The sequence below is a fragment of the Mytilus californianus genome, unplaced genomic scaffold (genome assembly GCF_021869535.1).
Source record: "Mytilus californianus isolate M0D057914Y unplaced genomic scaffold, xbMytCali1.0.p SCAF_4, whole genome shotgun sequence".
Taxonomy (NCBI): domain Eukaryota; kingdom Metazoa; phylum Mollusca; class Bivalvia; order Mytilida; family Mytilidae; genus Mytilus; species Mytilus californianus.
The window spans coordinates 86,863,566-86,876,236 of NW_026262690.1; the positions used below are offsets into that span (position 1 = coordinate 86,863,566).

The 12,671-nt window shown below is 30.0% G+C and overlaps 1 protein-coding gene across 4 annotated transcripts in view; it reads right to left on the bottom strand.

Annotated features, from left to right (window-relative positions):
- Positions 1-12,671, bottom strand: part of LOC127738815 (vasodilator-stimulated phosphoprotein-like) — a 45,697-nt gene continuing 33,026 nt past the window's right edge. For all 4 annotated transcript variants that reach the window (XM_052250215.1, XM_052250213.1, XM_052250214.1 and 1 more), the window contains 2 exons: positions 9,816-9,952; positions 1-5,713 (listed from right to left, as the gene is read on the bottom strand). In XM_052250215.1, coding sequence (XP_052106175.1) covers positions 5,679-5,713; positions 9,816-9,952 — 172 coding nt within the window. In that variant the 3' untranslated portion in view covers positions 1-5,678. The remainder of the gene's footprint in view (positions 5,714-9,815; positions 9,953-12,671) is intronic.

Consider the following 12,671-nt stretch of genomic DNA (forward strand, 5'->3'; position numbering starts at 1 on the left):
TATAAAAGCATAGTTTATTTTGTAGATGATAAATAGATTACACTATATGTTCAACTGTACAATATGGCACTAGGATGCCAACAGAGATCTTCTGTCCTCCCCCTACAGATTTGTTCATTCTATAATTCTCAATTTTTTTACCTGTTCATTTCACATATAATTCAATATTAGTGTATTTACCGGTGAATCAACTTAATCAATTTATCGATTTCGAAATAGGAATTATTTTTCAGAGGTAGAAATGTCCACAGGCACTATCAAACAAAATAAACTAAACAAAGCAAAGATATCTTTTTACCATTACAGCATCAAAAGCTATGCACTTGGTTATAATCATTACAATATTGAACACAATGGATAATTCACAAATATTGCTAAAATGTCTTGGAAAATCTAGTTTAATGTATCAAATATGCAAAAATGATTATCTCATCTACATAAAGTTTCTCCCTTTGTCACAGATCCTACCAATGCAACTTTTGTTATTTATCTGTATCAATTTACGCATGGAAGTTATCATTATACCTGATAATTCAGCATTGACCTCCCCCTTTCTTTGATATTTAAGTAAAAGTCTTATCCATTTGGACAGTAAATATGCACATAGATATATTTTTTTTAATTTATTTTATTCCAAATATTTCTAAAGCTCTTTTTGTACCATCTTACAAGAGGGATAACCCTTGCAAATAGAAAAGGGAGATAACTTTTGTAATTATGGAAATATGGAATTTTAATTCTGATATATATAAGTCTGAAGATTGATTACAAAATGATTTAGAATTACTACAATCTTAATAAAAATGGTGAATAAATATTAACTGCTTGATACATGGGGCTGCCATATTTGATCTAATGAGAAACATAAGCCAATCACGTAAACCAAATTACAAAGGGGAGATTATAAATAACCTCCCTTGAGCCAAAAGGATCAATGGCATAATAAAATATAAATTCTCTCTCCTCGGTCACCTAGTATTGAAGATAACTGAATAATAATAAATTAAAGCCAGTCGTTTTCCCTTTACCAAGTTAGTTAAGTCATAAGGACCACCAATGGGAGACAATAACTATTGTTAAAGGAATGTTTTCTTAAAGTTACATTAATTCACAAAATGATATTAAATAATCAAAGAAGCAACAAATAATGACTTTTAAGTATTAAAAAAATTACTGTCATGATTAATTATCTATCAAACAAATTTAATAAAATATTAAAGCAATTTTAATATTCTAATTCATGTATCACTAATGAAAAATGAGTATGCAATTACTGGACATTGATCGTAATATACAAACAAAAATGTATCTATTATAAAAATATAAACCAGAGAAAGCAGTTTGGTCGTTAATGGATAATGATATATATTGCTTCACTTAAAAAAATGTTGACAATGCTAAATGTTCATTACATGGTTTTGACTGAAAAATACAATGCAAGTTTATAAAATATCTCTTTTTACAGAATGTTCATTGTTTATTCATGATAAATACTGATAAATTAATTTTAATGACTGGATATTGTTTATTTAACATTATTTTAGTATTTCTGTAATGTCAACAATGTATTACATACATTTTGATAAGATCATAATTGTAAATTATGCACAAAATACCATTTTGACTAAATCTGGCATTGTGTGCCTATTAAGGATTGTTTGGCTATTTTTTAATACCTCTTTCCGTATAAATAAATTACTTCCAATCTTTTTGTTTCAAATAAGTTTACCACTGCATATGATAAAAAATTTTCATGTAACTTTTTATCATCTCAATAACAAACATTTAACATCATAGAACATTAGTAATTATTTTTCGAAATGTTGTCAGTACTTGCAAATTAAGTTCAGTCACAGTAAAGTTCCAAAATATGAAATCATTGTTCAATAATGTAAAGTCATAAATTTGTAAATAAGCGTTTATCATTGAGATTTTGGAACCATGGACAAAATTAATTGATTAATCATTGCAATTTCAGGAAATGCAACATACAATAATGCTATCAAAATTCAAAATAGAAGTTATATCTGTGAAACCTATCCTTTTGTAATTTTCACCATATAAAAAATCATTGCAAAATTTTTGAAATCACAGTATATAATTCATATAAAAGAAAAAAAATAAATTATAAGAGCCTACATCATATAACAGAATCTTCTCAAGAACACTGTAGAACCAGTGAATTCATTCTTGCATTAAATATTCCAAGACAGAGAGGTGTTAATATTTGGCCTATAAAACCTTTGGTTTCTTGAACAAAAAATCTACAACAAATTTCAATAACACAAGGCTTGGCCTTTTACAGTAAAAATAACAAGCTATACAGTAACATACACATACATAGTCCTGGATCATGTGTTTGGCAAAATGATTAATGTAATATACAAACATGTGCTCTTAATGGGTAATGTACAGTGCCATTATCTACAGAAATATTTGTTACAACATATAAGTGTATTTGTTATGGAAGCAGTCATTTTGAAAGTCACAGATAGTTACTGGTCCATCAAGTATTAAGATTTAATGGTACACAAATTTTTTTTTACTGAATTTTAACATGTCTATATATTATAAAGGATTAATTCTTACTAGACAATTAATAAAAGATGGACCGAAGCACTATTTAATAGACTTTTTGCAAATATCTGAGGGACCTTCAGAGTAAAGTTTGGAAAAACAAGTAATATATTTATAATCAGTTAAGGGGAGATAAATGAAAAACCATGTAAAAAGTTTTTCAATGTTATTCATGAAAAAAATAAAGGTCATTGTTAATCTGATTAATTTCAAATACAGTTAAAAGTTAAATGGTTATTAATTATTCCTCTCTGATAACATAAGAATCATGCTACTTCTTTACAATTTTAATCCCATATATCTGATATATCCAGCTATAATCTCCTGATATCACATATCGATCACAACCTCAAATGAGATTCTTGAATGTCGTCTATACATACTCGATTATTATCCCATTACACATTTACATCTTTCATACTGTATTATTGGTTCCAAAGTATAGTTTTTTTTCTATAAAATTACATTTATTCATTGTATAAAAAATCAAATCAGACAAAACAAAATTTATCACTAGCCTTTCTAATTAAAGCTGTTCTATTCAAACATACATGTTACCCTGTCAAGGCACTTTCTAAATTGGGGTAACCACCTATAGAGTCAAATGTACAATTTCACTTATATTTTCACTGTACTAGACACTAAGTCATAGTCATGATTGCGAAGTGCCCTCCCTGGGTCTTATGTATGTTTTCATGCAACAGCCCTTACTACTTATATAAAATAATATTGGTTATATACCATTGTGTATTCCCCACTCCTTTATAAGGTCTTACTGACTTTAACAATGAAGGTCATGAAAATTCTAGAACTGATTACAGCATAAAGAAGTATTTCCTTGTTCATGACCAAACAAATCGTGAATTTTACAGATGACTAAATCATAAAATTTTAGTATCCCACAAATTAAAACAATTTTCCAATTAATTTGATTTCAACTCTGTTCGAAACCAAAAATTCATGACCACTTATTACATTTGGTCAATTATGAAAATTAAGGATCAATGAATTTAAACTATATTAGACCATTTTTTTATAATTTCTCCTAAATCAGTCCTATAATGTATTACTGTGGATTCATTTAATTTTGTAGGTACCAATTTTCATGGATTGAAGAAAACTTTCAATTTCTTGAATATTTGATTTCATAGATTTGCTGAAGTCTGCATACAAACCTTTAAAAAACTTGTAATTCGTTGAACATGTCAATTCATGGTTCACCTGTACCCACGAAATCCATAAGAATTGGTATCCAACAAACATATAATAATATATCCAAAGTAACACTAAATCTATCTTTATGTAGAGCTGACCTTATAACAGAGGGACTCTCATCACCTTTAGAAACTTGACTATTTGTTCATGATTGATTGTTTTTTTTCAATTCACCTGCCTGGATTGAACTTCTTTAAACCCCACTGGAATTATAGCTTTTAAAATGAAGTAATTCATTGTGTCAGTCAGAACTGTTTGATTTTATCAGTTTTTATGAACTTCTCCTTTTTGAATTGAACTTAGAGTTCAGTGTTTTTGTTACACTTTTTTCCCTAAACATCATAAATCTTAATCCCTAATAAATATTTAATTCGTTCATTACTAAATGCAAATTAAATGAACTATTTCAAAGACAATTAGTAAGAAACAGCATAAGTTCTGGTATAATAATAATTTTAAAGATACAAAATCATACTTAACTTTTTATTTAATCTTAACCATAAATGATAGTGCAAGTGAAATAAGTTCAGAAAGGCAAGTTTAAACCTGAGAGCAATGAAACTCAAAACATTCTCTGTTTTGTGTAATGCATGTCTATTTTTGGCTTTCATGAAATAAAAAAATAAATATTCTTTCTGTTCATAATGATTAACATACTTAAAACTATTCCGCATTTTAGATAATTTGCAGCTTTATCTTTACACATCACACATTGTGTCTATATGGAACATGATTTTATTTTTAAGCAAATATGTAAACATGACTTTTACATGTGATATGCCTTATTTATATTTACTTGCCATAAAGGGGAAAAACTCTGGCTGCACATATTATCCAACAAAAAAGTCATTTATCAAATGAACAAAAAATTTTCAAAGTTCTACAACTAAATGCCTGTGTTGATTCCAGCACCAAGCAAATTTTCCCATATAAAACCTATTATGTGATAAGCTGATTATTATAGTCAAATATAGATATTTACATAAATCTGTTACAAAAATTTTTGATTATTACTGAGAAATATTAAAAAATCTATATATAGATGGAAAAGAGATCCTTTAAGTGAGAAAAAAAATCATATATATTTCTTTTATTTGTTCAGGTGATTTAATATATACTAAATAAAAAGAAAAAAAAATCTATGGCAATGACAATAGTGTTTAATAAGAAATAAATCACAAGTCCTCTCATTGACAAATACTTTGGCCCAACAGTTCTAAAAGCTGACTTTTTGTTTTACTTTTAAAGGTACTGGTATAAAGTCTTCATATTTTTCTCTTTCCTTTTTCGTTTTGAACTGTGAAAGACCAGTTGAATTGAAATTTATTCAAACATTTGGCATTAGTTTTTCTTTGTAAGTTGAACATTGCCAACAACATTATGCTGAAAAAAACCTTGGTATAGCACTTATCAAATTAAAACTTAACACTGATGAGAGTGATTATATTAAACAAATGTTTTATATGATTATAACCTTTCTGATATATGCAGATAATCTTAATACTTGTTAAAACATGAGCAAAGCATTTCATGTATCCATAATACTTGATTACTTCCCCTTCTCACTCACTCTCCTGTGTACATAAAAATAATTAAAACTGGAATAGCTCTGGTAACTGCTGTCTTTGGTAGAAACACACATATTTTAGTACCAGTCAATTATGGCAATGGACCAAGTTAGAAAATCATCCTCCAATCACTGATCAGCAATCCTGTACAAATTATAATCACATGTTAATTGAGCTTTGTTCACTGGGATGACATTCTAAGCAGGTCTATTGCATATGACAATATTACACAGCAGCAAACTGGACAATCCAGAATCACTGTAAGCACCATAAGATGATTCATTGATTTTGATCCCAATTTTGTCTTTGTTCTGTCTTTCATCTGTGTGCTGCTGAAAGCTCTTCTCTGATAGCTGAAAAAAATCAATTGATAATAAGTATGTTCATAAAGTTCTATGCAAATGTCTATTATTCAATAATTATTTCTACAGTATTTAAAACAATTTAGAAATTAAAATGCCACTAAAAATGATTGATTGGTAAATATTTGCTGAATGTAAAGTGGCAAATATTTCATGCATATAAAAGGACCAGAAACAAATCAAAAACTAATGCAATAACTATATTTTGCAAAGTAGGTGGACTATGATGACGGGTAGGAATTTAGACATATCAATTGAAAGGTAAGTTTAACAGGGTCAGATTATTAGCCTTGCAAAAGGCCATCTCAGACCCCTCAAAGAGTTAAGACAAGATTTTTTTTAACTTGCAGTGAGTGTTCCCTACAGGGAAGTTCTTACTGGATCTATAGCATGGGTTTTATTGCTGAATGGAACATGTTGACCATATTTCTGTATCCACCAACCCTTAGGAATTCAATGCTCCTTGTAAAATTTATTCTAAATGGTAAGAATGAAACTTTTGAATGGATAAATCACTGTTTACTATTGGAAAGGATATCATAGCACAGACCAAAAGATGGTTCTAATATTGTTTAACAAGAATGTGTCCATAGTACAAGGATGCCCCACTTGCACTATCATTTTCTAAGTTCAGTGGACCGTGAAATTGGGGTAAAATCTCTTATTTTAAAAACATTATGCCCCTAGGTGGGGCATAAAAAGATACATGTATCATCATGACATTGGATTAAAATTGTATTTGGGTACTCTCCTCAATTTGCAATGGTAAAATAAAACATTTCTTTTGTAGTTTATTTCATAGACCTCTCAAATACAATACCAGCTTTTATTAATTTTATTGTCAGATGTATTTTTCCATTGGACTAATAAAATGCTCCGCAGGGCGCAGCTTGATACGACCGCAGAGGTCGAACCCTGAACAGTTGGGGGCAAGTATGGACACAACATTCAAGCTTGATACAGCTTTGCATTTGGATTGTGATTAAATATTTGACACAGCATAGGTTTCTGACACAGAATGAAGGTGGTCTAAGAACTTAAAATTTTTAAATTGGACATTCACCTATTATGGTCCAATATCCAAAATCTAAATACATGGTTAGATTCAGCATATCAAAGAACCCCAAGAATTCAATTTTTGATGAAATCAAACAAAGTTTAATTTTGGACCCTTTTGACCTCAATGTGGACAAAGTTGATAACAGGGGCCAAAAATCAAAAATCTAAATACATGGTTAGATTCAGCATATCAAAGAACCCCATATATTCAATTTTTGTTGAAATCAAACAAAGTTTAATTTTGGACCCCGATTTGGATCAACTTGAAAACTGGGCCCATAATCAAAAATCTAAATACATGATTAGATTCAGCATATCAAAGAACCCTAAGAATTCAATTTTTGTTAAAATCAAACTAAGTTTAATTTTGGACCCTTTGGACCTTAATGTAGACCAATTTGAAAACGGAACCAAAAATTAAGAATCTAAATATACGGTTAGATTCGGCATATCAAAGAACCCCAATAATTCAATTTTTGATGAAATCAAACAAACTTTAATTTTGGACCCTTTGGACCTCAATGTGGACCAATTTAAAAACGGGGCCCAAAATCCAAAAACTAAATACATGGTTAGATTCAGCATATTAAAGAACCCCAAGAATTCAAGAATAAAACCCCATTGAAATTGGTCAAGAAATAAGCAATTTATACGAAGTATCTTCTTTTGCACAATACTGTGCAATTAAATATTTCTTGCTATTGCGCAATACTGTACAATTGACAATTTCTTGCTATTGCGCAATATTGTGCTATTGGATATTTCTTGCCATTGCGCAATACTGTGCAATTGAAGATTTCTTGCTATTGCGCAATACTGTGCAATTGAAGATTTCTTGCTATTGTGCAATACTGTGCAATTGAAAATTTCTTACTATTGCACAATACTTATTATATAATAATTTACACATCCTGTTTGGTGTGTATCTCCTACCGTATCATTATTATTTGCTTTTAAATATAAATCAGAAATAACCAACTTAAAATGGAAAATTTTAAAAGAAAAAAAAAAGGAAAAAAAGAAAAAAGGAAAAAAAAAATCCCCTCCCCCCCAATTTTTTGAACCCCCTTATGATTCATCACCCCCAAACTCAATCCCAGCCTTCCTTTTGTGGTATGGTACCTTGCAGTACAATTTCAGAGAGATTCATACACTTGAACACAAGTTATTGTCTGGAAACTAGAAAAATGTGTTTTTTGGCCCCTTTTTGGCCCCAAATTCCTAAACCTTTAGGGCAATTACCCCCAAACTCAAACTCAGCTTTCCCTTTGTGATATGGAACCTTGTAGTACAATTTCATAAAGATCCATACACTTACACACAAGTTATTGTCCTGAAACTAAAAAAATGCTTGTTTTTTGCCCCTTTTTGGCCCCTAATTCCTAAAATATTGAGGCAATTACCCCCATCATCAATCCAAGCCTTCCCTTTGTGGTATGGTACCTTGCAGTACAATTTCAGAGAGATCCATACACTTGAACACAAGTTATTGTCTGGAAACTAGAAAAATGCTTATTTTTGGCCCCTTTTTGGCCCCCAATTCCTAAACGTTTCGGCAATTACCCCCAAACTCAATTCCAGCTTTCCCTTTGTAATATGGAACCTTGTAGTACAATTTCAGAAAGATCCATACACTTACACACAAGTTATTGTCATGAAACTAGAAAAATCCTTGTTTTTTGCCCCTTTTTTGGCCCCTAATTCCTAAAATTTTGAGGCAATTACCCCAAAATCAATCCCAGCATTCCTTTTGTGATATGGAACCTTGTGATACAATGTCAGAGAGATCCATACACAAACACACAAGTTATGTCTGGAAGTTACAAAAATGCTTATTTTTGGCCCCTTTTTGGCCCCTAATTCCTTTACTGTTGGTACCATAACCCCCAAAATCAATCCCAACCTTCCTTTTGTGGTATTGAACCTTGTGGTAAAATTTCATAGAGATCCATTCACTTAAACTAAAGTTAGAGTGCGAAAACCAATGTGTCTTCGGACAACGCCGGACGACGACGACGACGCCAACGTCATACCAATATACGACCACAAAAATTTTTTTGCGGTCGTATAAAAACACGTGAATTCTTGTTGTGTAGGCAAACATGCTATAAAAGTTGTAAGGTGACATAATTATGTGTCATCATAATGAAATTGGTCTGGTTAATATACTGATGTGTCCCCATCAGGAATAAGGTGACAAGTATCTCTTTAGGTTCATAACGTTCAAATGTAATTTGTTTTTTTTATCATTTTGTTAAAAAAAAAATTAAAAAAATGTTTTCCTGTTGTAGGAAGGTAACACTTATGGTCAACAATAGTTAAAACAAATAGTTTTTTTACAATTTTATCATAAGGACATGTTTAAAGAAATTTTAAAATTGGCATCAAAGAGGGTCTGAATGAGGGGTCCTTAATTTTATGTATTCTGTAATTTTAATGGCATTTTCTTTTTTCCCTCTTTAAAAATAAAAGCTTACTGTAAATTCAGAAATTTTTGTGTGCATTTATCATTGCGATATTTTTGATGAATGGTCATAAATGCAAGATTAATCATTGCAATTTCAGGAAAAGCGGCATACAGATATATGTATCAGATATTAGAATGTGAGATCTTATTATTGCGATACTCACCCAGTCTAATTCTTTGCATCAATTAAAACCTCGCAAAAATTTCTGAATTTACAGTATTCTGAAAAGTTCTCATGAAATGTTTTTACTATTAAACTTTTCTGTAATAAGATGATTTCTTTATTCTGCACATCAATCATTTCTGTAATCAGTATTGTATTACCACATTCTCTCTTATTTCCCACAGTTATTCTTCATATTTTTGCACTCCATTATTATTATTCTTTATTCTTTATATTTTTTGCTCATTTTTTTTTTATTCATTATTTTTTTGGGCCCTTATTTTCTATTCTGTAAGCCTTATCCAAACCCCTTGTCAAAGGCATCCTGAAACAAGAGTTTTTTTTCAATTGGCCTAATGAACCCTAATATCTAATTAGTTAAAATCATTATCAAACTTTCTTACCACTTATGATTTCCATTTTGACTTTCTGTAGTTCCAGTCGTACTTCATTCATAATTTCTATTTTTAAATTGTCTAATGCTGAATTTGTTGGTCCATTTGATAACTGTTCTGGAGGTGGATTTAACGAGTCTTTTCTCCTATAAACATAAAAAATACATCATTTAGCATTACTCCTAGTAAACATGAACATTACACACATTTAAAAGTATAATCATCATGTTACTTTTATACTTGTATCAATAAAATTTTATCAATAAACTTTAGGCTGCCTTCAATTTATTGCCTATACAATGTGAAATAAAACTACAGCCAAAATTTTATCCACTAATTTGTACGCAGTAAACATACAAATTGCAAGAAAATAGCAGCCTTAATAAAAATTTAATTAACGAATTATCATGATAAAATAATTTCATGACCTTCTGAAACTACTAATACTATAATGCAATTTGTTGAAAGTACTCGCATAGAGATTTTATGACTATTTAATATCTACCAGATAATTCAAAATTGTTTAAATTCAGGCAGTAAATAGCTAAAAGGCCAAAAGTATTAATTACAAAATAGATAATTTAATCAATACTGGTTTACTGGTTTAATGTACATGTTATACAATGTATTTATTACAGCTAAAATACTTCAGCATGTATAAAGAACAATGAAGATACGTTTCCTTGTTTGTGGAGAACAAAACATACATATATTACCTTTTATTTCTACCTATATTTCAGCTATAACTTTCAGTCATATTGGATATTCATACATTTGCATTGGCAAAAGTAATAACCATAAGAAATTTAGTGAAGTACCTTGGAGAAAGGTCTTCAAAACTATAGAATTACATGCTTAAGTACACAAGTGTGAGTGTGTGTGAAAATTACTTTAATTGAGATCTCTTGATTGTACTTCAATTCAAATAAGGAAGTACGATAACAGATCACGTTACATTTTCTAAGGTGTAACAATTTCAATTGACAAAGGAAGTCAATAGGTTTAATTGAAGGAATGTTGCATTTTATTATTTTAATAATAAAGACAGCTAGCTGCATAAATTGAATTATGTGTATTTTGAGGAATTTAAAGATGCATCACAGATTTTAATCATGCAAAGTCAGTTTCATGTGAAATGATAGTGCCAGATTTGAAGAAAATCTCTGTTTTGTAATGACTGGCATTTTCAATTAAACACTGGTTGACATCTTGTTGTTTTTGTTGTCTTAGCACAAATTGGAAATTAATGTGGATAGTATGATATAGAATTTAGTGTTTTCTGTTTGCACAAGATCTATACCTGTATATGGCAGGAAACAAATTTCAGTATAAATAATAAACTTTATTGTATTGTATAATGAAGTAAATTTGATCATAACAAGTCATACTTATTTTCTATTTATATAAATTTGAATTCATCAATTCTCCACAAATAAAATATTGTTAAAAGTACAAATTTACTGGAAATATGAAAAAATGAAATGAATCAGACAATAAAATGCTCCGCAGGGCGCAGCTTGATACGACCGCAGAGGTCGAACCCTGAACAGTTGGGGCAAGTATGGACACAACATTCAAGCTTGATACAGCTCTGAATTTGGATTGTGATTAAATATTTGACACAGCATAGGTTTCTGACACAGAATGAATGTGGTCTAAGAACTTAAAAATTTTAAATTGGACATTCACCTATTATGGTCCAATATCCAAAATCTAAATACATGGTTAGATTCAGCATATCAAAGAACCCCAAGAATTCAATTTTTGATGAAATCAAACAAAGTTTAATTTTGGACCCTTTTGATCTCAATGTGGACAAAAATGATAACAGGGCCCAAAAATCAAAAATCTAAATACATGGTTAGATTCAGCATATCAAAGAACCCCATATATTCAATTTTTGTTGAAATCAAACAAAGTTTAATTTTGGACCCCGATTTGGACCAACTTGAAAACTGGGCCCATAATCAAAAATCTAAATACATGGTTAGATTCAGCATATCAAAAAACCCCATATATTCAATTTTTGTTGAAATCAAACAAAGTTTAATTTTGGACCCCGATTTGGACCAACTCGAAAACTGGGCCCATAATCAAAAATCTAAATACATGGTTAGATTCAGCATATCAAAGAACCCCATATATTCAATTTTTGTTGAAATCAAACTAAGTTTAATTTTGGACCCTTTGGACCTTTATGTAGACCAATTTGAAAACAGAACCAAAAATTAAGAATCTAAATACACGGTTAGATTCGGCATATCAAAGAACCCCAATAATTCAATTTTTGATGAAATCAAACAAAGTAAAATTTTGGACCCTTTGGACCTCAATGTGGACCAATTTAAAAACGGGGCCCAAAATCCAAAAACTTAATACACGGTTAGATTCAGCATATTAAAGAACCCCAAGAATTCAAGAATAAAACCCCATTGAAATTGATCAAGAAATAAGCAATTTATACGAAGTATCTTCTTTTGCACAATACTGTGCAATTGATTATTTCTTGCTATTGCGCAATACTGTACAATTGACAATTTCTTGCTATTGCGCAATATTGTGCTATTGGATATTTCTTGCTATTGCGCAATACTGTGCAATTGAAGATTTCTTGCTATTGCGCAATACTGTGCAATTGAAGATTTCTTGCTATTGTGCAATACTGTGCAATTGAAAATTTCTTGCTATTGCACAATACTTATTATATAATAATTTACACATCCTGTTTGGTGTGTATCTCCTACCATATCATTATTATTTGCTTTTAAATATAAATCAGAAATAACCAACTTAAAATGGAAAATTTTAAAAGAAAAAAAAAATCCCCCCCCCAAAATTTTTTGAACCCCCTTATGATTCATCACC